At 36.7% G+C, this 26,427-nt stretch overlaps 2 protein-coding genes across 2 annotated transcripts; one reads left to right on the top strand and one right to left on the bottom strand.

The window, feature by feature from the left end:
- The first annotated feature begins 5,610 nt into the window (after positions 1-5,610).
- Positions 5,611-17,885, top strand: LOC135734083 (Fc receptor-like protein 5). Its single transcript, XM_065252978.2, has 9 exons — positions 5,611-5,641; positions 7,436-7,471; positions 9,808-10,071; positions 12,739-13,011; positions 13,849-13,974; positions 14,073-14,246; positions 14,348-14,611; positions 15,137-15,385; positions 15,467-17,885. Exons 1-9 carry the CDS (start codon positions 5,611-5,613, stop codon positions 15,589-15,591), a joined length of 1,542 nt encoding a protein of 513 aa, XP_065109050.1. The 3' UTR covers positions 15,592-17,885.
- Positions 17,886-18,243: 358 nt separating this feature from the next.
- On the bottom strand, positions 18,244-25,171 carry metap1d (methionyl aminopeptidase type 1D (mitochondrial)). The gene is made up of 10 exons (XM_065277993.2): positions 25,096-25,171; positions 22,568-22,731; positions 22,307-22,456; positions 22,058-22,206; positions 21,937-21,979; positions 21,661-21,824; positions 21,485-21,582; positions 21,319-21,366; positions 21,108-21,186; positions 18,244-19,828 (listed from the first exon to the last, which is right to left on the bottom strand). Exons 1-10 carry the CDS (start codon positions 25,133-25,135, stop codon positions 19,750-19,752), a joined length of 1,014 nt encoding a protein of 337 aa, XP_065134065.2. The 5' UTR covers positions 25,136-25,171; the 3' UTR covers positions 18,244-19,749.
- Between the last annotated feature and the right edge of the window lie 1,256 nt (positions 25,172-26,427).

Genomic DNA, 26,427 nt, shown 5'->3' on the forward strand with positions numbered 1-26,427 from the left:
CAAGGTGTCAATGGTCATCTTTTAGACAAATGTCAAGTCAGCAGTCTTCCCCATGATTGTGTAGCCCACAGAACTACACTGAGAGACCATTTAAAGGCCTTTGCAGGTGTTTTGAGTTATATAGCTGATTTCAGTATGGCACAAATTGTATGCAATATTGAACCTTTTCACAATATTCTAATTTTCTGAGATACTGAATTTGGGATTTTCCTTAGTTGTCCGTTATAATCATTATTAAAAAATATATATATTTTAAATATGTGACCAGTCACGGAAAGTAGGGACACAAGTCGGATCTGGGCATTTTGAGTTATTCACAGATTCTGAAAGTGCAGTTTCTAAGCTTTCCAACAATGTGTAACACATGGAAATCTGATAAGATTTGGAGAAGTTGTGGCCATTTGAATATAGGAACTCAGAAATACTCAAACCGAGAAAATCGAGACGAAAGGGACTCTTCTTTTCAGCTGGGGGAGACAATAGGGCTCATTTACATCTCATTTAGCTAAGCCATGCCCCCTGTAAAACCCTTTTTGAGATGTTCTAGCATCATATGTAGTATTTTATGACCAAATTACAACCCGCAAAAATAAACATGACTCTTTTACCTTTGTGGGGATCACAAGTCGAATCCAGTCTGTTTCAGATTATCCAATGACCATTATTTGTCCACAAATGCGTATAATCCGTGAAATATAGATTGTTTACATCAGATTTCGCATGAATGTCTGGTAATACAATATAATATATAATCTGAAGACTATTTAAATCGTAACATGTAAGGGTATATGAGCTTACACATAGCTTACACCCCGTTAAACACATGAACCCGCCTTCAAAGTTTGTATTTAAAATAGGGAAGTAGTATAATAGATCATCCAAACAGCGCCGTCGAAAACGTGACATCCTTTGGAGAGGTTACCAATGGCTCGCTCGTTCCTCCATCAGCCAATGACTTCATGGAAAATATTGATAGACAAAACATGTAGCCAATTATATGAAGAATACAACTATATCTGTGTAACTTCTGTGTGTTTGGACTCATGCTGCGCTGCAAGAACTGACATACAGATGACGTCAAAGTACCGCGAGAGCGAGTCGAAATTAAACTACTCCGTAAGATTTCTTGAAGTGCTCTCGCGGTACTTTGACGTCATCCGACTGCGGCGCCGCATAAAGTCAGTGACGCGGCTGACGTACGATGCGGCTGACTGTTATTTGTTCCGCCCCAGCTTCTTTTATTTTTCTTTTGTTTTGTGCGCCCGAGCTTTACAGTCTAAGGAGACGCAGGCTATAAGTTTGAAAAAAAAAAAAAAAACTAAGCAAACATGTCTGAGGAACAGGGCAGCGCGTCACTACAGTCACGTGACTTCACGCTCGAGCCGGAAGAGAAGACAATGCTGAATAAAGTCGTAATTCTGCTATTTTTGGACCAAACTATATTTTCGATGCATCAACACAATCTTACTGACCCACTGATGTCACATGGACTACTTTGATGATGTTTTTTCTGGACATGGAAACCATACATAGATTTTCAATGAAGGGGAAAGCTCTCGGACTAAATCTAACGATAAAACATCTTAAACTGTGTTCCGAAGATGAACAGAGGTCTTCCGAGTTTAGAACGACATAAGGGTGAGTCATTAATTACATTATTTTCATTTTTGGGCGAACTATCCTTATTAAGTAGTCACGCTGTTCCCTTTGGGGGCGGAGGCGAAAACACAAGCTTATACAGTATGTAAATATACACACAGACAATGACGCCCCCCGCTGCACGCTAGAATCTCCGGAAAAACAAGCCTATTTTAACCGCAAAATGTACGCTTTTAAATATACAAAAACTGCTATCTCAAACATGGAGAGGCTTCTTCGTGATCTTAACTAACAGATTCTGCAATAAAACGAAAATCACAAATTTCGAAAAAAAAACTTTGTTTCTCATTTTCTCGAAACTTGTGCTGCCGACTTGAGTCCCTGGTTTCCGTGACGGGTCACATATATCAGTCTGTGTGTAATTAATAAATGAATATTATATACAAGTTTCACTTTTCAATGGAATTAGTGAAATAAATCACATTTTTGATGATATTACAGGGCTCGACATTAAGGCTTGTCCGTGACAAGTGGATTTTTTGAAGGACAAGTATAAGAGAAAATTAGTTGTCCGACTGGACAAGTTAAATTTCAAACAATGTTACTTAACGTTATGTGCCGTTAACGACAGAGCAGAACACGCAGCGCAAACACCGAGCGGAATAATGAACAGAGAGCGCAGCGCGCCGACACGCTCACACAAACACGTTTAGACCTGCTGTTATTGTTACTAAACAAGCTGCGCACGCATGAAAACTGATCGCCGAACACGGAGGGGCGGGGCGGCATGGAGTGGAGTACGATGTTTCTTCAGGCTCCGGCGTGAATATAAATGACAGACACTTCAACCGCAGTCCGTATTTTTTTTCTTCTAAAGTTCGGTAAAACACATAATGGGCTTCAAATCTTGTTTAAGAATCTGTTTTATAATGAGAATCTCTCTTTCAGCGCGCCTACATGTTTGTGCCGCGCGACAGCCGATTTGAATCTGACAGAGTTCGTCACTGTACATTAAAAAAATCCCACACAAACATTACAGCGTAAATGCTAGGATTAAGATTGATTTTATATTTAACAGATAATCTAGATACATTTACCCTAATACGTTTTTTAAAACATGGTAATGTTTTAATGTTTTGCTTTAGTTTTTTAATGTCAGACAATCATTGAAATGTGGGAAAATGAAGAGAAAGGGAGCAGATATAGCATCCTTCTTCAGAAAGAATAGCAAAAAGCAGCCAAATGAATCTTAGTAAAATACATTTCAGTGGCCTACAAAATTCATGTGAAGGTCTCTATAGTTTTTTCAGCAATGGGAGATATAAATTCTGGTTTCAAAGTAAATTTCAAAAGTTTTATTTGATTAAATAGTTTAAAAAAAATCTTGAGGTTGAATTATGACTATAAATTGTATGTTCATCTCAATTCATTTTTAATTGAAATTAAAGTATTGTAGCAATTGTATGTTATACATCATTGTGATTGATGCACCTATAATACTTAAAAGTTTTTAAGGTTGGATGAAAGAGATTTTATGTGCCACCCCAGAGTAACTGCTGGCCCCTGCCTGGCCACCCCTATGAAAAATCCCTTGCTCCGCCACTGATTAGCAAAACACAAAAAATACATTATATTATAAATCTTTACCCGGACAAGTGACTTTTGTGCATGGACAAGTGAAACATAAATGTACTTGTCCGAAGGACAAGTTCCTCAAAAAGTTAATGTCAAGCCCTGTATTATAATTATATGACCAGCACCTGTATAAGGTGGCGTGTGTGTTTCTGTTTCATACAAGATGAGCTGCAGAGTGGTGAGTTAAAAGAGACCATGGACTCTATGGCAGACTGTTATTAACTTTTGGTTATTTTGGTTATGTGCACTTAAGTGGGTAAATAAGTCAAATTAAACAAGTGGGATATGGCTCCATACGAATTAGCCATCTCATAAAATATGTACAATTTCTTGTGAGATCAGGCTGTACATACAGAAACAGCATGATCTTTAAAAATGATGTATTTTACATACAAATGGTTTATCAGTTTCATGTTAAAACTGTAATGAATGTTTCTATTTGTTCTTTACAGTGCTGGTTTCAAACATCCACTCAGAAACAACTACAGGTATTACATTTTAATTTATCATATTCCAATGTTACTGATACAACCAGCTGAGACAAAGCTTAAGCTGTTGTGGTGTTCATACACATAATATTAGATTATTGTGCAGTGTTCAGATGCCAGATCTGATCCAAAATTATACATTTTACAAAATTTACCTTTCACAAAACCCAATTCTTTTTTAGCCCTTGCCCAAAAAGACCAGCTAACATAGTTTCACTAATTATGTCAGCAGTAAATGTGAAAGTGTGAAGCTATAAAAGGAGGGAAGAAGTGCTTACAATCATTTATTTTTAGCTAGGGCACTTTAAAAGAAAAATTTGCAGTAATGATGCGCTGGACATCTTAAAACCTGCGGGTCAGGTTGGGGCGGGTAAAGAAATTGTCACTTTATGACAAGTGGGTTGGGGCGGGTCATTAAAAACAAAACAAGCAAAAAACATGTATGTTGCGTGCAATTCCCTATAGCCTTTATTAAATATTTGGGAATATAGGAAGAGTTTGATTCCAAAACACGGTAATCGGCATTTAAAAAAAAAATATTGTATCAGGTCAGTAATAAAAAGTACATTCTTAATTTTACGCAAAATATCTGCCGTATTATTCTGTCATCTTTTCTCTTTTTATCCTAAAACGCATTAAACGCCAGTCCTCATTCTCTGTAGAATGCCATAAATCCACTCAATAAATCACAGCGCACCATTCCACGCATTGTAAACAACAATGGTGGCGCGTTGAATACACACAGCATCCTTGTTTTCCTTATCTAAATGTACTTCGTGATCAACAAACAAACAAAAACAAAATAATACTTTGATGGAATTGATAAACCTGTGGTGGTTTTCTGTAGTGGAGAAACATAAGCCACCCCAGGGTATCTTATGAAATACTTTCCATTCTTTTTCTCAAAGTCAACGAAAATCGAGCAGGACCAAAACATTTTGCAGCTGATCGCAAGTTCAGTGAAGATGTCCCAAGGATGATTAAATATAATCAGGAAAAAATTATCTGTTTTTATAATAAATCTTTGAAAATCAAATTAAGGTTTTAAATATTTAATGTTGTAAATAGGGTTGTAAAAATAGATACAGTGCTGCAGGACAGGTAAAATATTTCATAGCCGGACCCACAGGTTGGAAAAAGCCTGACCTGTGCATCACTATTGTTCAGCCATCATTGATTTGCATCAAAATGGCCTCACATGCAAGAAAACTGCTACAAGAATACTGCACCTGAAAGAAACATTTACAAAATCATCAAGAGCTTCAAGGAGAGAGGTTTAATTGCAGTGAAGAAAGATAAAATACTCCAGCCAAATATCAAAATTACCCCATGATTTACTTACTCTTAAGCAAACGTTTGTGAATCGCATAGGTCCAAAATTTCTATTTTTTTTTCTATTTATTTTTATTTATTTATTTATTTATGCTCCATTTATTGCTGTATGAAAAAGTTAAACAACAAAATATTTGTGTAGAAATGTAAGTCTGTGATGCTTAATTTGTAGATTATATCTAAAATAGTCCTGTAGTACATGTTGTGGTAGAGCAGTGGATCTTAGTTTTTTTCAAGCCCCTCCTCTGTTCACATCAATTTATAGGCCCCCTCACAACCCAGTAAAGAACTCCATAACTTGACATAACTAGAAATATGAATGTTTGTTTAAAATAACCAATCAAAGAAAAACATATTGATAAAAAAATCTGTTTAAATAAATTAATATTTTTATTTTAATGCGTGTACAGTAGATCTTTGATAAACAATTTCAAACCATTGTGAGGCCCCCTAGTGGACCCCCAGCCCCTGGTTAAGAAACTGTTATAAAGGAAGTCTTGAGGGTTTAAGACATTGTGTTTATTGTTTAAGTGTCAGTCATCATCAGTAGATCAGTATGGAGTTGATTTCTCTTCCTCTAGTTCTCTGTGAGTATTATCTTCTCTCTATGGATTTAACTACACATCAATTACTGTCACATTGTCTTATGGATCAAGCCATTTACTGCTAATGTATTTTTTACAAAATCTTTTCATGTTGCTCTTAGAGTTTAAATCTTTGTGTGTGTGTGTGGGGGGGGGGGGGGTAATTATCACATTGTGGGGACAAATTGATAGGAATACCAGAATTTTTTTACCTCGTAGGGACATTTATAGGTCTTCAAGAGCATTGTAGAGTCTGTAGCTGTGATGAGGCTTATTTTACCATAGTAAATAGGTTTGTGAAAAGATATACTTGCTAACAAAGTCTTTATCGAAAGTCCCTTCGGAAAATAAATTATGATTTTATTGTAGTAAAACCTTATTTTAGGAAGATTAATTACCATTTGTATTCAGATACAAATACCATGGTCCTTAAAACCAGATACTGGTAGCTTTGGCACTGTGTGCAGGTTGGAAAGTCCTGTTGGAGAATGAAATCTGCATCTTCATAAAGTTAGTCAGCAGCAGGAAGCATGAAGTGCTCTAAAACTTCCTGGTATACGGAAAACAGAAGTATATCAATATCAGAAAACATAGTGGACCAACACCAGCAGATGACATGGCACCCTAAACCATCACTGACTGTGGAAACTTTAAGCAACGTGGATTTTGCGCCTCTCCTCTCTTCCTCCAGACTCTGGGACCCTGATTTCCAAAGGAAATGCAAAATTTACTTTAATCATAGAACAGAGTGAACTTTGGATCACTTTCAGAGTGAACTTTGGATCACTTTCAGAGTGAACTTTGATCACTAAGCAGCAGTCCAGAAGCAAGACGCTTCTGACAATGTTGTTCAAGAGTGGCTTGACAAAGAAATGCGACAGCTGAAACCCATGTCTTGCATAAATCTGTGCGTAGTGGTTCTTGACTCCAGCTGCAGTCCACTCTTTGTGATTCTCCCCCATTTGTTAAATGAGTTTTGTTTCACAATCCTCTACAGTGGACGGTTAACACTATTGCTTGTACACTTTTTCTACCACATCTTTTCCTTCCTTTCGCCTCTCTATTAATGTGCTTGGACACAGAGATAGCCTCTTTTGCAATGACCTGTGCAAGGTGTCAATGGTCATCTTTTAGACAAATGTCAAGTCAGCAGTCTTCCCCATGATTGTGTAGCCCACAGAACTTCACTGAGAGACCATTTAAAGGCCTTTGCAGGTGTTTTGAGTTATATAGCTGATTACAGTATGGCACAAGGTGTCTGCAATATTGAACCTTTTCACAATATTCTAATTTTCTGAGATACTGAATTTGGGATTTTCCTTAGTTGTCAGTTATAATCATTATTAAAAAAATAATATTTTAAATATATCAGTCTGTGTGTAATTAATAAATGAATATAATATACAAGTTTCACTTTTCAATGGAATTAGTGAAATAAATCACATTTTTGATGATATTATAATTATATGACCAGCACCTGGTGAAGTGTGTGTTTCTGTTTCATACAAGATGAGCTGCAGAGTGGTGAGTTAAAAGAGACCATGGACTCTATGGGCGACTGTTATTAACTTTTGGTTATTTTGGTTATGTGCACTTAAGTGGGTAAATGAGTTAAATTAAACGAGTGGGATATGGCTCCATACGAATTAGCCATCTCATAAAATATGTACATTTTCTTGTGAGATCAGGCTGTACATATAGAAACAGCATGATCTATAAATTGATGTATTTTACATACAAATGGTTTATCAGTTTCATGTTAAAACTGTAATGAATGTTTCTATTTGTCCTTTACAGTGCTGATTTCAAACATCCACTCAGAAACAACTGCAGGTATTACATTTTAATTTCTTATATTCCAACGTTACAGATACAACCAGCTGAGACAAAGCTTGAGCTGTTGTGGTGTTCATTCACATAATATTAGATTATTGTGCAGAGTGCTGTGCCAAATCTGATCCAAAATTATACATTTTACAAAATTAACCTTTCACAAAAGCCAATTCATTTTTAGCCCTGGCCCAAAAAGACCAGCTAACATAGTTTCACTAATTATATCTGCAGTGTTTAGGTATAAAAGGAGGAAAGAAATGAAAAAAGAAAATTGCCACAAGAGTATTGCACCTGAAAGAACCATTTACAGAGAGGTTTAATTGCAGTCAAGAAAGCTAAAAGGGATACTCCAGCCAAATATCAAAATTACCCCATGATTTACTTACCCCCAAGCAAGTGTTCGTGAATCGCGAGAGTCCAAAATGGCGTCCTTAAGAGAAGCTAGTCATTATAGTTTATAATGTAAGTAAAAAATATATATTTTGTTCTTAAAATATTGCATTGATTATCCGCAAAAGACCATCCATCATATTTATTATATAAGCTGCACTGCAATAACAGTAGATACATCTAAGAAGACAGTCATATCCTAGTGGTTAGAGAAGTTGGGCTTGTAACACACGAGTTGCTGGTTCGAGTCTCACGGTGAGAACTGAGGCAAGCAACTTAACCTCAATTGTTCCCCGGGTGCTGTGGGTACGGCTGCCCACTGTTCTGGGTTTGTGTGGGTTTACGACTGACAGTGCATGTGTTCACTTCTCACTGTGATGGTTTAAATGGAGAGGTCACATTTCGAGTATGCGTTCCATACTTGACAAACATGTCACTTTTTTAAGGGTAATTTTTTTCTACTTAAATGGCCCCTTCGCACCATATTCCATTAAGCAGCACACTGTAACGAGTGTGCCGTGTCCTCTAAACATTTGCAGATATTTTTAGAAACACAACACTTAACATTGGGCTGCATGAAATGAGCCTTGTGCATACCTTCGACTTGAAATAGTACAGCTTGCTAGTTTCAGTTTCGATTAGTCAAGGTTATTGTTAGCAGCGTTTAAATTAAACAACTGCAGACTTAAAACACGGCATTGTTTTCATGTGCAATAGAGAAGCGATTTGACGAACACACACATCACGTTTTAATTAAATGTTTTAATAAAAAATTTGTCTCATTGTTTTATTGACGGGTACACTGAAAAAAAATTATTTGTAGAAATTACAGTATTACTGGCAGCTGGTTGCCAGTAACTTACTGTAGATTTAAATTTTAATTATTTACTGGCAACAGTTTGTTCAAAGTTAAATGAACATTAAACATTACACATATGATTTTTTCAGAATTAAACTAAAATAACAAATAAACAAAATCTGAAGGAAAAAAAAACAGAATAAGGTTGATAAGGTTTTCTGGTTCCCAGAATGCTTTGCATGAGGCTGTTATTTAATAGTTTTATTCTGTAGGACTTGTTAATGTTTAATGTTCATTTAATTTTGAACAAACTGTTGCCAGTAAATAACATGAATTTCAATCTACAGTAAGTTACTGGCAACCAGCTGCATAAATTACAGTAATTTTTTTACAGTGGATCAAAGTAAAAAACACCTGTCACAGAGTACTGTACAAACATTTGATTTATTAGGAATTGAGTATTCGTTTTAAGAATTATGTATTAATTGACAAATTTCAGCTAATTTGAGAATTTAGGCACGTTAAACATAAAACATGATTTATTGCCTTATATTAAAAAAGTGACCACCCTAAAATATTCTGACATGATGAATACATCTCTGCATGTACAGTAGGTGCACCGAACTCTTTTATGGGAAAAAATTGAGCTGTATTTTTAGTATTTCTTCCTTAACTAAATTTTTTTGTTTACAAAAATTTATATAAATGTCTTCAATGAGAATAAAACGCTTCAAGTTGTTTCCAACACTGTTGGGACTTATTTCTGCTATAACATTCTGCTGTCTATACAATATCCCACTTATTACTTAACTTGAGGTGAATTTCAATCTCATCCATGTGCTTTGGAGTCCTTGAAGATCACACTTGGCAAACAGTAATAAAAATGCAATTTTTCATTATCTAAGACAGCCCTTTGTGTGGCGTCACCTTCTCCTTGTTGCCTGTATCTGCTTTTTGAGCTGAAAATTTGTCAGTTCATCAGGGCAGCTGGATAGAAATGATAGAGATGATGCCAACTCTGAATCAACACAAAACTGCCAAATTTACCATATTTTACTTGTGATTGCAAGATGTTAATACTGCTTAATCATGCTCATAACCAGTTACAAAAATATCTTCCTATTGATTTTATATTCAGAATCATTAGATATTAAACCAACTTTAACTGTGGATCCACATACGCCTGTGTTCATTGGAGACACAGTTACTCTGATCTGTGAGGTTCATCAGTTCACTGGATGGGAGTTTATCTTTACCAAACCTCCAGACACCAAATACTATGAAACTATAGGAACTAAAACAATCACATCTGTGGAAATCCATAATGGAGGAGAGTACAAGTGCATAGCCAGAAGAGGAAACCCTCAGGTTTACACAAAATACAGTGAACCAATAACAGTGACAATACAGGGTAAGTATTTATACTCACATAACTATTTTTACTCCAGAGCTCAAGGTCACTTTACATTGCAACAGTGGTGGCCGCTGACTTCTCTTCCAGGTGCGAATTCAAAATATGTGATGGGAGTGTTGTGTGTTGCTCGCCATTTCAAAGTATGTCTTGTCAAAATACGTGCCTGCTGCACACGGATGGAAAAGGTTTATGATAAAAAGAGATGCTCACATTCACAAAATATGCAAATATTGCAAGACATGCTTACGTTCACAAGACACACAGGACTCTGCAGGACCAGGAATGCCCACCCCTGCACTAACTTAACACTAACACATGAGATTAAACGAGTATCTGGCAAATGCGAGCATCTCTTTAATCATAAACCCATTCGAAGCGTCTGCAGCAAGCTCATATTTTGACATGACGAGCCACACACATGACGAGCTACATACAGTGAGGAAATAAGTATTTGAACACCCTGCTATTTTGCAAGTTCTCCCACTTAGAAATCATGGAGGGGTCTGAAATTGTCATCATAGGTGCATGTCCACTGTGAGAGACATAATCTAAGAAAAATTCAGAAATCACAATGTATGATTTTTTTAACTATTTATTTGTATTATACAGCTGCAAATAAGTATTTGAACACCTGTCTATAAGCTAGAATTCTGACCCTCAAAGACCTGTTAGTCTGCCTTTAAAATGTCCACCTTCACTCCATTTATTATCCTAAATTAGATGCACCTGCATAAAGACACCTATCCACCACATACAATCAGTAAGAATCCAACTACTAACATGGCCAAGACCAAAGAGCTGTCCAAAGACACTAGAAACAAAATTTTACACCTCCACAAGGCTGGAAAGGGCTACAGGGAAATTGCCAAGCAGCTTGGTGAAAAAAAGGTAAACTGTTGGAGCAATCATTAGAAAATAGAAGAATGATCATAAGAAAGGTGAGAAATCAGCCCAGAACTACACAGGAGGAGCTGGTCAATGACCTGAAAAGAGCTAGGACCACCGTTTCCAAGGTTACTGTTGGTAATACAATAAGACGTCATGGTTTGAAATCATGCATGGTACAGAAGGTTCCCCTGCTTAAACCAGCACATGTCCAGGCCCGTCTTAAGTTTGCCAATGACCATTTGGATGATCCAAAGGAGTCATGGGAGAAAGTCATGTAGTCAGATGTGACCTAATTAGAACTTTTTGGTCATAATTCCACTAAACATGTTTGGAGGAAGAAGAATGATGAGTACCATCCCAATAACACCATCCCTACTGTGAAGCATGGGGGTGGTAGCATCATGCTTTGGAGGTGTTTTTCTGCACGTGGGACAGGGCGACTGCACTGTATTAAGGAGAGGATGACCGGGGCCATGTATTGTGAGATTTTGGGGAACAACCTCCTTTCCTCAGTTAGAGCATTGAAGATGGGTCTAGGCTGGGTCTTTCAACATGACAATGACCCGAAGCAAACAGCCAGGATAACCAAGGAGTGGCTTTGTAAGAAACCCAATAGTTCTTTGGAGGGAGCTCAAACTCTGTGTTTCTCAGCGACAGGCCAGAAACCTGACTGATCTAGAGAAGATCTGTGTGAAGGAGTGGGCCAAAATCCCTGCAGTGTGTGCAAACCTGGTGAAAAACTACAGGAACCGTTTGACCTCTGTAATTGCAAACAAAGGCTACTGTACCAAATATTAACATAGATTTTCTCAGGTGTTCAAATACCTATTTGCAGCTGTATCATACAAATAAATGGTTAAAAAATCATACATTGTGATTTCTGGATTTTCTGTGATTTCTCCCACAGTGAACATGCACCTACGATGACAATTTCAGACCCCTCCATGATTTCTAAGTGAGAGAACTTGCAAAATAGCAGGGTGTTCAAATACTTATTTTCCTACTTGTGATGAGCTTTGCATCGTGCGCCTTCAAAAAAGAAGTCACCGGCCGCAATTGCATTGCAATCAAATAGATGATGTACAAACAGTAGTTAAAAATGACAGGCAAAAACTGTTGAAAAATCAAGAAAAATGAAAAACTGAATAATACACACATGACAGAACAGAACAAACTAAACTAAACACCTTATAGATTAAAACATCCAGAGAACAGATGAGTCTTGAGTAATGATTTAAATTAAAAAATGTTGTTGACATTGCAAAGTGATTGAGGTACTGTAGAGAATTCCAAAGCTTTGGTGCACAGACACTGATCAATCTACCCTTTATACAGATGTAACACCAATTCTGACGGTGCAGCCACAGACATCTATGTTCATTGGAGACACAGTTACTCTGATCTGTGAGGTTCATCAGTCCACTGGATGGAAGTTTTTCTTTGGATACCCATCAAACACCGAATCCACTGAAACTACAGGAAATAAAACAATTAGATCTGTGCAAGTCTCTGATGGAGGAAAGTACTGGTGCAGAGCTGGAAGAGGAAACCCTCTGGCTTCCACACAATACAGTAAACCAATAACAGTGACAGTAAAGAGTAAGTATATAAACTCACATAATACACTTTGTTCTGAGAAAACAATGACCTTTATTTCATAATTCAATGAATAAATGATTATTACAGTTACAGAAGATAAAAACTGTAATCTGATTATTACATTGTTTATACAATATTTTAAAGTATTTACAGTATGAATTGTTTGTCATTGTACAGAAAGACCAACACCTCAAGTGTCTGTTTGGCCTGCTGATCATGTATTCAGAGGAGAAACTGTCAATCTAAGATGTGTCATCAATGGAGGAGGAGTCAGCAGCTGGCAGTACAGCTGGTATAAAGATGATTCAATCATCCAGCAGAATAAACTTCAGTATTACACAATCAGATCTGTTACTGAGTCTGACGCAGGTAAATACACCTGTAGAGGAACAGAGACCAGAGGATCACGATACTCACACATCAGTAATGCAGTTACACTGACAGTATCAAGTGAGTCTGTTTATTATCATTCAAGTCAATTCATCATGTAAGGAATTATTGACGACAGGTGTTTAATTATTTGAGAATAATGCAAACCCATGGTGGTAATGTGGCACGAAGCGGAGTGTGCATTATCTTCAAATATGTCAAAGGACTGGACTCAATTATTCTGCTTATACCACGGTTATCACTAACATTGCTTTGGTGGTTATCTTAAGACATTTGAGAGGCTGGGTGTGCGTTTTACAGAAAAATAATCAATACTTGTGGAACATTTCTCAACCAATCAGAACAAGCATTCAACAGACCTGTGGTATAAGATAAACTTAAATGCAACCTGTTTACCAGGTTTTCTACAAGAGACCCCTGTCATACAAACATGGATAATAAATGTAAACATCACAAAATAAGATATAAATGTTATGAAAAATGACACTGTTTGACAAATGTATTGACATGGACAAAAACTGTGTTTGTACAGAGATTCTTAAACCCGTAGTGAGTGTTGATCCTGACAAACAGCTGTTCAGAGGAGAAACTGTTACTCTGAGATGTGACATACAGTATACAGGAGACACTGAGTGGACATACAGCTGGACTGTAGAGAAGACAAATAACAGAAATATAATCACACAATGCAACACACAAGAGTGTAAAATCAACAACATTCAACAGACTGACAGTGGTAAATACACCTGTAGAGGAAAGATACGTGAACAAAACACTGAGATGAGTGATGCTGTTACACTGACTGTATCATCAGGTGAGTTTATATGTTTGTTCATCATTATTAGTGTGAAGAGATGAAGTGTAACATGTTATTCATGAGAGATTGATCACTTTCAGATAAACCACAGACAGTTTTAAGTGTTTCTCCACACCGGTGGTTGACTGAAGGAGATTCAGTGACTCTGATGTGTGAGGTTATAAATTCATCTACAGGCTGGACATTCAGCTGGTTCACTGTACAGAGTCTTCACTCAGGTAATACCTCATTCATCTCATAACATCTACATCAATTGATATTATTCAAAACATCTTAAGGGTTAAATGAGATTTTGACTTTTCAGTGAATAAAGATGTTGATTATGAGCTGGTGTCAAACAGCAGTGGAGGATCTAAAGGCATCTACACAGTGAGTTCAGTGACTGTGAAGCACACAGGAGTTTATATGTGCAGAGCAGAGAGAGGAGATCCAGTCTATCACACAAAGTACAGTAACACACAAACACTGTGGATCACTGGTGAGTTCATCACACACAACTAAACAACAACAATATCTATGTGTTATATCAATAATTTATTTATCTCTTACAAAGATGATTTTCTGTCATTTTCTTCTCAGGTGTTTCTCCTTCAGTCTCTCTGATCATCAGACCCAACAGATCTCAACACTTCTCATCTGAATCTCTCTCTCTGAGCTGTGAGGATCACAGTAAATCTACTGGATGGACAGTGAGAAGATACACAGAAGATGAACTGAAACTGTGCTCATCAGGAACAACATCTACATGTACAATCAGATCTCTCTACACATCTGATTCTGGAGTGTACTGGTGTCAGTCTGAATCTGGAGAGAAACTTCATCCTGTTAATATCTCTGTATACAGTGAGTTTACATGGCTGTATTAACTCATTTTAGAGGCACAAAAGCTTAACAAATAGTACACAAAGAACAAGTGCAGCAATAAGTACAATTCAGTAATTTAAATTATCATTGGTTCATAATAGAGTTACATTTGTACATTTGGCAGACGCTTTTTGACTCACATTGCATTACAAGGTATGCCTTTTATCTGTATGGGTGTTACCTGGGATCAAACTCACAGCATTTTGCGCTGCTAACACAATGCTCTACCACTGAATTGCAGATGTTATTGCTCATGCTAAGATTTAATGCTGGTGTGGTTTCCGGGGTGTTGTTATGTATTTGCTGAGTGTTTTTAGACCATTATAGCAGTAAATTGTTACAAGGGTTTTATTGCTAAGGGTTTTGTTAGAGTAAAGAAAGTGTATATGGAATTCTATTTTATTTGTTTTATGAGTTCAGATGTGACAATTTGATAGAAAAATAAAAATCAATCTGTTATATTTGTATAATTTATAATCATCAGTCATTTCTTCTGTTGTGTAGATGCTGATGTGATTCTGGACAGTCCTGATCACCCTGTGACTGAAGGAGATCCTCTGACTTTACGCTGTTTATATCGAGATAAAAAACCCTCTAACATGAGAGCTAAATTTTATAAAGATGGATCAATGGTGCAGACAGGAGACATGCTGATCATCCCTACAGTCTCAAAGTCACATGAGGGTTTCTACTACTGTAAACACCCAGAGAGAGGAGAGTCTCCAAAGAGCTGGATCTCAATCAGAGGTGAGAGTTTATAGAAATGATGTCAAGTGATTTTGTTTGTTGTTGTTGTTCAGATATACTGCATGATAACATGTGTTTATGTTTCAGGTGTTTTTCAGGAGATGTTTGGGCTCAAGATTTTCACTTATCTGCTGGCAGTTTGTCCATATCTGTTAGCGACAGTTGTTCTGGTTTTTAAATGCTGTAGACTGAGAGGTGAAACATCTGTCTGATTTATTGGGTCATTATACAAATTAGTCTGTCTTGTCATGATCACTGAATGTGGCTGGATTATAGCTGGATAAAATAACATTAATGTCTGTATGATAGACGAGTTGTGTTGAATTTGTTGTGGCCTCTTGAATTTTTGTAGCATCTTTCACTTTATTAGTGACGCTTCTCTCTCTGTCTGTAGATCCTTTGATTTAGATTTTTCTAATGTTTCTTCCTTATCTACTTAAAGTGCCCTAATTTCATTGCTAAAAAAAACATTATTTTTGTATATTTAGTATAATACAATGGGCTCTATCTTACACCCGGCGCAATGCAGCGCAATGCGCGACGCAAGTGTCTTTCGCTAGTTTCCACCCTAATTTTCACGTTTAGCGCCGCGTTGTTTAAATAGCAAATGCATTTGCGCCCCCTTTTGCGCCCATGGGCGTTCTGGTCTGAAAACGAGGTGTGTTCAGGCGCATTGTTGGCGCGTTGCTATTTTGAGGCAACTAAAATAGACTACGCCATTGACCAACAAAAACCTAGTCTAAAGTCAATGGCGCAATGTGTTTTATGTTATTTAAAGAGCGCATTAGTAAAATGCGCCTATACACGGGAGGACAACGCGGGTTTGCTTATCACAAGGTACATGAATGCGCAGCAGCACAAAAATGCTTTAAAATATGAAAGATTAAAGGATTGAATGTTAAAGATTATTATTGAGTCTCTTGGACATAAATGAGGACTAATTATGAGACGTTAGAAGGCGCAAAGAGCTGCTTCACCTGCAGCCTGGTAAGTAAATAAATGCTTTGCTTTAAACAAATGCATCTGTTTTTAAATGTTTTTTTTTAAATGCTACCTCACGGATTTATTGTATATGATGACTCTGTACCTGTGGATATGGTGAGATGAGAAACATTTTTAAGTAATGCTTAAAAAAACTCTTTGCTAAAAAAACCGCTGTCCAAAGTGCTGAAACGCGCATAGAGCCGTTTGTAAATTCTTTATCTCCTGTTTGTTACAAATAAGGTATTTTTAGAGTACAAACCTTATCTTACATACTTGTAAATTATTTTTTGATGATATTGAATAGCCATACATTTAAAGCAATTACAAGCCTGCTTTTTACTTCCATGACTAAAAGAAAACGGGTTTTAAAGGTTTTAATAAAAAAAAAACAATTTCAATACAAGTGAAAAACAACACAATTATTTAACATTAATCTTAAACTAGGGATCTTCTTCCTCCGCTTAGTTTTTCAGTTTACAAAGTCCGTCATCTAAATAGGGATTAGACATAGCACCAGCGCAACTGGCTTTTAAAGGGGATGAGAGCTGAGACTCTCATTGGTTTACTGCACGTTACGCCCAAAATACTCCCATTACAATAGGACCTACCCTTTTCGACCATGCGCTCGGCGCAAAAACCATTTTTCCCGTCGTTAAATTAGCAAAAGTGGATTCGGACACGCCCATTTAGACGTTGCGCTGTGCGCTTTAGACAATGCGCTTAGATCGTTAAAATAGGGCCCATTGTGTTAACGTGGTTTAATGTAAAAAAAAACATAGCTCCAGATATCCCTGCTTTCCTCAAACACTCTGATTTTGTACAAAACCCATTGATTTGAAAAGCTCTGTGTCCCTGATTGGTCAGCTAATCTGTACGTTGTGATTGGCCTGAATACCTCTGACGTCAGTCAGAAATGTGATGCTCCTGGTTTGTACCTTTTCCATATCATAACAAGTACTAACACACACTAACACACCAAAGGAAATGTAAAATTGTGAATCGAACAATAGCTTTTTAACATCTTTTCAGGGTTATTTTGCTTCTTATTGTCAGCCTCAGCTTGCTCACATTGTCAGCCACTTTTTTTTAAATGATATGCATTAAAATAAAATTGCTACACAAAACTGAAACAAACCCATCTAATTTTTCCTTTAGATACACATAATAGTCATACTTACTGTATGAGATTAGAAGACAAAGTTTAGTCACTTAATTGAAATGTTTCTGAACCAAATAATCTTTTAATCTAAATTGTGGAATGTTTAAGATTTTTTTGGTAGACAAAAATATATTTCCATCATTTGAAGTTCTTTTATGAGTTTGCCTTGCTGACAATAAAGTGGGAATGCTGATATGCGTGTTTGGCGTGCTATCACGGGGCGAGGGTTCTGAGATTGGGAAATACCCTTCGAGTTCGAAACGTTCGTCCCTTGACCGGGGAAGGAGCCCTGGGGCGTGCCCTGACATTTCCCCCCAAAATAACTGTGTTACTGATAAATACTTTGATAATAAATAGACTTAACTCTCTATGCATTTACTGCACATGTCCATACTTACAATTGAATGTTGTACATATGGACATTCAGAATAGAAAGTTGTGAACCAAAGAATCATACAATTGCAGCCATAAGATAAAAAAAAACTCAATTAACAACAAAATGTAGCCTACATATCAGCCAAAATTAGATGTCTTTTATATCAACCAGATTCCCTACGCTGATCTTAGGTCAGCAGCTACAGTTAGTAGTACAGTTTTGTGTGTCTGATGCTACGTGTGTGTTCAATTAGTCCTGTGATTTTGTTTTGTTCAGTTATCGCTGCTTTGACCATAAGCAGTAAAATCTGTAAACAGAACAAACAACAGCATGAGATGCATGAGTATATGATGATGTTTATTTTTGTGCTGTATGTTAAAAAATTATTGTATATTGAAAATGTCATTAGGGGCGGTTCACATTTCACACGGAAAACCGCACGGAAAACACATGCCGCTTTCCTCCTTTTCAACGCGCTTTCTGACGAAAAGTATTTTTAACTGGCTGCAGGGCTAACACGTCAGGAAAAAGAGCGCGTCGCTCTCTATTTGAGTGCGCTTACCGCACGAAATAATGTATTTACGCTCGCAAAATATGCAAATGTAAACCATTCCATTTCACTGGGGTTGCTGTGGTTCCTCTTTATACATTATTGATTGATGGCTGCAGAACAAAAACTAAAAACAAAAAATAAACTAGCCTAACTTTTATACATTTTAATATTGTTATATTTGAAATACATGGTCCTTTATAAAATTAGAACAAATTCAGATTATGACAAATAGCACAAATATGAACATGCTGGGTTATTTTAACTCAACGGCTGGGTTGTTATATCCCATGGTTGCATAACAACATCCAAACATTTGGTTATTTTTAACCCAACATGTGTTCTGTTCAATATTAACCCATTATGGGTAAAAAAAATATCCCAGCAATTTTATTCTGGTCTCCAGAAACTCTGTTTTTTTTCTCATTTTATTATCCAGTAAACAGACATCTTAAGTTCGGTTGTTTAGAAACATAACAGCACAAGTTTGATCTCAGGTATCATTCAATGTCTGTAGCAAAAATGATGCAGGCTGAGTTTTGATCTGAATACTGTGATGGGTTTGTTTATATTTCTATACCTACCTAACAACCAACGTTATTTTCTCTTAAGTGTCACTGATAATTATAAACTGACAAGTTCATATATAGCAGTACACATCAGTGTGGCTAGAGGTCGGATGAAGAAAAGTTCAGTGTGTTTTTAGTTTCGGTTCTGTGGTATAAACCAGTGTGTAAAAAAGAACATTTGTTTATCAGCTTCTAATAGATTAGATAAAAGCAAAAAGACTCAATTTACAACAAAATTTAGCCTATATATCAGAAAAAAAATGATGTCTTTTAGACTAGCCATAGAGATTCCTTTATGCTGATTTTAGGTCAGCAGCTATAAATTAGTATACAATCACTACAGGTTGTAATTTGATTTGTTGCAGGTAACATGCATGATATAATTAAACTATGTACACCAAAATTTATATCCATTGCTATCCATATTGTATTACAATTAGCATATTTTAATGAGATTAGTGTCATGGCTATTGTATCCTTTATTGTGTCTTTTTTCCAATTTCCCTGGCCAGAGCACCTGATGTCTAAGACCTTGTGCAAGTTAAATTTATTGCATAACCATGTTTTAGAAGACTTGGTCAAGCTACTATATTTTAAAATAAGAAACAAGGTAATGAAACATTTTTTAATAACTTTTACTAACAATTTTTGTTACTAACATTTACACCCATTAGCACACAAACTTCAAGTTTTCCCCTTACAAACACTTCGAGATGAAATAATTATTGTCTGTCAACCTTCATCTGGTAGTTTAGTCAGAACCTCCACACCATCACAAGTGATGACAACAGTGTGCTCAAATTGTGCCGATCTGAATTAAAACAAACACACACAGGTGATCAACACAATATATACTGAATGTTATTTTATTACATTTTACATTTACAGTAAATAGAAAGACTTTCAAAGCATGATAGTTAGCCCTGAGAAATTTTATGTTATGTTAATTCCGACAGTACATACAGGCTGTAATATGCTTGCATTAAAAGAAAACATCACAGTCTTTCAATATTTTATTATGTTCTTACATAAACTGAGATGAAATAATTCATACTTATATTTTTTCAATGCGTGCACTTTTAATTTTTGTACAGCGCTTCTAATGTGTTAGCATTTACCCTAGCCCCATTCATTCCTATTGCTTCAAACAAAAGTTTTATTTTGTGCCACCATACTTACTCGTGTAACTACTCATGTAACAGTCTTTAAATAGGGAAAACGTGGAAGTGTTTGGTGGCTTCTAAATTCATCCGTGTTTGGAGCCATAGGAAAGAATGGGGCTAGGCTAAATACTAACATATTCATGACGCGCAGTACAAAGATTACAAGTGCACGCATTGAAAAAAATTGCTATGTATTAGGGATGGGCATTCAATTACATTTTTTTAGTCGATTGTCGGGAGAATTAACGATCGACTATCGATTAATCATTTATATTTTTATAATAAAAAATTATTATTTAACTTTTATAATTCAAAAATGTTGAATACAAAAATACAGCGTGTTTTCCTCCATGAGACCTTTATTACAAGATCAACTTGTGGCAGACAGTTAAACTACATTTAGTTAGACAAACGGAACATATATGCGCTTGAATATGCGGTGCTCTAAAGCAGCGGAACCTGCAGCTGCAAGCCGCATTCTTAAACAGAGACCTCATTTGTTCCAAAAAAATCATGACGTCTTCATGATTATTTAAAAAAAAATCAAAACACGGAAGGTCACAGATAACGGAGTTTGGTGTCAAATATTGCACCCTGGTGGTAAAATGTTGAATTGCTGCCAAACAGTGAAATTCATTTAATTGCTTCAAGACACACGCTACGCTAGGCAACGCAACCTGCATTAGATAAAAAAAAAAGTATTCGATTAATCAATAACAAATTAATGTCATCGACTAAATTCTTAACGATCAATTATCGATCGTCGATTAATCATGCCCATCCCTACTATGTATTGATTCACTTAAGTTGAGATAAGAACATAGTTAAATATAAAAAAACGGTGGTGTTATCCTTTAAGTAATAAATAATTAAGTAGAGTATTGAAATGGCTCTTGGAAAAGGGGTAAAAGAGCAAACTGAACAGACCTTTTATCATCCACAGATACAGCAGTCCACTTGTCACTTAAAATCCTGAATTCTGAGGAACCCTCCATAAGAATAGGTTCTGGAAGAATTGAATAGTTAACAAGTAAGTGCTTGTATTACACTTACTTTTGTACATTTTCAATAACTTTTAATACAACTCTCATCACTGTTAATCCTATCATCTAAAATAATAAACAGTACACCAACAAACCTATAGTGAAGGACATGCCCTCTTCCATTTGTAGGTCGTTGTCATTGGCTAAATAGATAAGGCAAGCATTAATAATAAAAATTAACTATTCAACTTGTCAAGCCTCAATACAAACATTTCACCCACAATAATGTTAAATGAGAAATTAGTCAAAAGATGCACTCACCATGATGCCATATCTCTGGATGACCATGGAAATAAGTTCCTATCCCATGACCGATAAAATATGGACATACACAGAACCCATGTGAATTCGCTATATTGCTGTAATTCAGAAAGTGAAAAATTTATGCTGACACATGTAAGAGAATTGTTTTTGGATAACCATGTGCAAATCCACACCTGATAGTGTTGCCAATGACGTTCAATGGCTGTCCTGGTCCACAGGCAGCAATGGCCTGATCTCTACACTGACGAGCCACATCTACTAACTTCCTCGCCTGTTCATCTACTGAACCAATCAAAAATGTTTCTGAGGTGTCACCATGGTAACCCTCTAGATAAACCTGCAGAATACATCATCGCAATTTAAAGATGCGTGAAAAATTATTTCTCACTTTTTAAACAATATAGAGATTTTATGCATGACGTACAATCATTTAAAAAAAGAAGACTCACCGTGACATCTATATTGATGATATCTCCATCTTGCAATGGCCGACTAGAAAACAAAGCACAATATTGACGCCAACAAATAAATATATATTAACCTTCGGTCGCAATAAAGCATGTATGTTACCTGTCTGGAATGCCATGGCATACCACATTGTTTACAGAGGTACAGACTGACTTCGGAAAGCCCCCATAGTGTAAAGGAGAGGGGTAGGCATTGTGACAGATTGTTTCATGATGGACTATAAAGTCTATTTCATCAGTCGTCATACCAACCTTTAAAAGAAACAATTTGGTGAATGCGTCTGCAAACAACAATTCAAGGACATCTTACATCAAGCTAAGTCAATATTTAAAAAAATTATGTAGTGTTTACCTTTAAACTCTTCCCTGCTAGCATCAGTATATGTCTGGCAAGCTGACATGCTCTTCTTAATCCCTGAATCTGCTCTTCATCTTTAATCTCCAAGTAATCTGGCCACTCAGGAACTTTGCTTGATGACACGTAATCTGGCCTCTGGATGTGCTGAGAGGAGAGTTATGATGGACAAGAAACATTTGGAATAAATATTATTCACAAATTAATTTATTCACTAACTTTTTATTTTTAGTGCAACTTAATGAGGTTGCATATTACCTTAGGTACAGCATAAGAGGGACGCACTATGGCAGGCCGGACCACGCTCTGGGACCCTTTCGACTTCTTCCAGAAGAAGCCTCGGCGAGATGGGCATTGGACACCAGATGAACTTTTGTAGTAAGCTGGCAGCTGTCCTAATCTTTGTAGCAGCCTGGATCCACCTTGATATACAATGAAAATATTGTAAACAAGCAGCTCTGACCCTAAGTAAATACATCTCAGCAAACTAATTCAGGTCCCAAGGAATATTTGTAAGTATAAAAAGTTGCATTTCAGTAAGGTTGCCAAATAACTCCAGTTAAATAGCCACTCTTATGTCACAAACCGAACAAGGTTCACTCCAATTATATAGCTCATGAAATTATTAAATATGATAATGCTTCCACTATGCGATGCTTAATCTAGATGCTGAACCAGAAAATCCTATTATTTGGGATCCACCACTACCAGGTTGAAACTCACATCAACAAAGACTATAGATAAAAAAAGAGACTGTGATCAGGATCAAAGTGATGGGGTCCAAAACAGGTGTGGGTCAACCCAGGGTGGGTTAGCGGGTATGCAGTGCCAACAATTTGGGAAGTAGAGAGGGATGTGGCCAAGGATGTGAATTGTACTTAATTTCCCTGTGCGTGTAGTTGACTTTAGATCCACTCTGATGCAGTTTTACCATATAAATATTTGTACATTTTCAGATCCTTGTAATAAAAGTTTATATGTCTATGATTTAAAGTTACATGTGTGGAAATGGTGGTCCTGACTGGAATTATTCATAGAGCTATTCATAGACTGTAAAAAAAGATGGACGACGCCCGTTCACTCTCTTTCATTGGTGAAAAGTGAAGCCGTCAGTGTCCCGATACGGCGCTGACATCTTGGGTCTTGAGTGTGCGTAGTAGCGATTTCGGACCAGTCCTGGGCAGTAGTGAGCATGAAGTAAAGCTGCGAAAGCAAGACCCGCCCTCGCAGAATGCGCATATCACAGCTGTCAATTATGACGTAACACCACCGTTTTTATAGCATTAAATAACTAACTAAAAACAAACTTATTTTAAAAACAAACACTTGCATTTACATCAGCGTGATAAAAACTACAGTCAATGACAGAAACCAGCTTCGGAAAAAAGATAATTGAAGTGTAATTAAATTGTTAAGTTGGATTCAAGTCCCATTGAATAACATGGGGAGGCGGGGTTTATGACCTATACTGGGACCAGACACTGGGGGACGACCGAGACATTTTGGCTTCACTTTTCAGGGCTTGTGCGGCACGCTTGGCGCTATTAGTGTGTCTTAAAGTGATAGTTCACCCAAAAGTGAAAAAAAAACTTTTGATAAATGATAATAAGCACACAGCTGATGGAAACCATTAGGCTTGTTCGACTTCGTGCGGCCCTTCAAGAACAGACGGCCAGATGACATCAAAGTACAGCGAGAACAATTCGAGCAGTGCCGCATAGGGTGGCCATTCGTGCCAGTTCCGCCGGACACGTCCCGAACATGTTTTCGGGTTAGTTCTCCGGAAGTCGCGTTGGTCGACCGCATATGTCATCAAGGTTTAATATTTCGGGTTTAATTAAAAAAAAGCAACCGTTACATTTCAATGTAAGAATGAAACTACAATGATTGTATGTCTTAAAATAAATAAATCTTAATTTTCTAATGTATTTTAACTGAAATGTGTGAACCTCGATGACGTATATGCGGTCGAGCAACGCGACTTCCGGAGAACGAACCCGAAAACATGTTCGGGACCTGTCCGGCAGAACTGGCACGAATGGCCACCCTAGTGCCGCATGAAGTCGAAGAAGCCTATCGACTTTCATAGTCAGAAAAACGAACCTGTACTCAACTCTGTGCTTACCATATTTTATTAAAAAATTTACATTATCTTTTATCACAATTCTTCCAAAGTATTTGGTTTTCCTACTATGGTTTCAACCATTGATTATTTTGATATATCAAAATTTATTTGTGTGTGTGTGTGTGTTTATTAGAAAAAAGTTAAACAGGTCCAGAACACATGAGCGTGAGTAAATTAACTCAGAATTTTTCCTTTTGGGGTGAACTATCCCTTTAATATATGGTCATATTGGCCGTTTCTCAGTCCGAAGGCTGCATACTGCGGAGGTCGCATATGCAGTCTGCAAACGTCATCAATCCTGGTTCATTTAAGTTAACTAAGCATTGCATCCGCAAGTCATATTCATATTACAACAATTTACGATTAACTAAGAATAATAGTCAACTTTATACTTGTTAATATTCTGAAATAAGACAGTCTTGAGGTACAGATGCGACCTCCGGAGTTTGCAGCCTTCGGATTGAGAGACGGCAATAGTAAACAGTGATATACATGGCATATGAAACAAAAATGAATAAGAGATTACTCAATATGCGATTAATAATAACCATGCACGAGCTATTACGGTCTCGTATGCGTCACTAGCAATACCGTCAGTCTGAATAATCTTGTTTTTAACGTTAGTTAAAGGTTAAATTTGCTATCCTAACCTGAATCTCACCTGCTTTGTAAAAGCATTGGGTAGCACAGGGCGCCGCCATATTTTCCAGCAAGAAGAGTCACGTGTTTTGAGCTTTTCCAGAGTAGAGGGGCAGATTTGTGGCTAGAAGAGATACAGCCACGGTCAAAATCTCGCCAGATAAGTGTGTTTTTATCCTAATCCTACCCCCAAACCTAACCATAAAAACACAACATTTCTCGGGATTTAGGCCGTAGCTGTATCCTTCCTCGTCAGAACCGCTGCTTTTAATCCTTATCGTACCCCAAACCTACACCTAAACACAACATCTCGCGAGATTTGGCCGTAGCTGTATCCCATCTAGTCAGAACCGTTTCGAACAGAAGTCACATGATTTTAGCAAACGAGGCTTCATTACGTCAAAACTGTGTAGAAAATCCGATGTGTTACCACTAGGGGGAGTTGATCACAAAGTTTTTTTTTAGTTAATCACAAAGTGAACCCGTTGACCAGTGTCTAGGTTAGTTTTTATATCAAAAAAATATATCGGTGAAAAATATATTTTTGTAAACATATTCCAAACTATATTTCAGCAAATAATTTCTTTGGGAATTTTTTTGTATATTTAAATATTTTTGCCGTATGCCAGTAAAATTTTAAATTAAATAAGATGCCTTTTCAAATCAGCTGTAAAACAATGTTCAATTTCCTCATAATGATTCGATCCTCATCAACCCAAAACTGTTCATAGTGCAATGTGTATACTGAAAAATAAATGAAAAATTATTATATTTTCACCTCGACAAAAAACAACATGAGTAGTCAATATTCAGTTTAAACCTTTCCAGCACATGTTTAACTGGATATAACCTATGTATTAATTTAAAGGATGTTTTTTAATTTGTATTTATTTTTTTGTTAATTAAACATTTTTCCATTTTTACACAATTATTAAATATATTTTTGGATGAAAACATGGCTCCGGCGAGATTTCTCGAGATTTTGGCAGTAGCTGTATCCCTTCTAGCCACAACATTTTGAAACACGTTCCACTGATTCACGAATTCGAAATCGTCCATCCATCTAGAATCTAGATGCAGCCGTCTACTTTGGAGTAAACTGCATGTTGAATTCATTGAAGGATTTTAAGGGCAGATGGAAAAAGCCACTCAGAGTTTATCAACTTTGAGATGTTTCTGGTAGGATAAAGGCTCATTTTCTCAGTGACTGCAGAGTGTTTAGAAGAATATTAAATAGGCTAATGCTATGACACCTAGGTTGTTTGGTATTGTTAGCAGTTTAGCCTCTGATATGCTAATTAGCCATGTGCAGTTCACTTTCGTTTAATGATTTTGTATTGTTGTTGAACTGATA

Source organism: Paramisgurnus dabryanus, chromosome 3 (assembly GCF_030506205.2).
Source record: "Paramisgurnus dabryanus chromosome 3, PD_genome_1.1, whole genome shotgun sequence".
Taxonomy (NCBI): Eukaryota; Metazoa; Chordata; class Actinopteri; order Cypriniformes; family Cobitidae; genus Paramisgurnus; species Paramisgurnus dabryanus.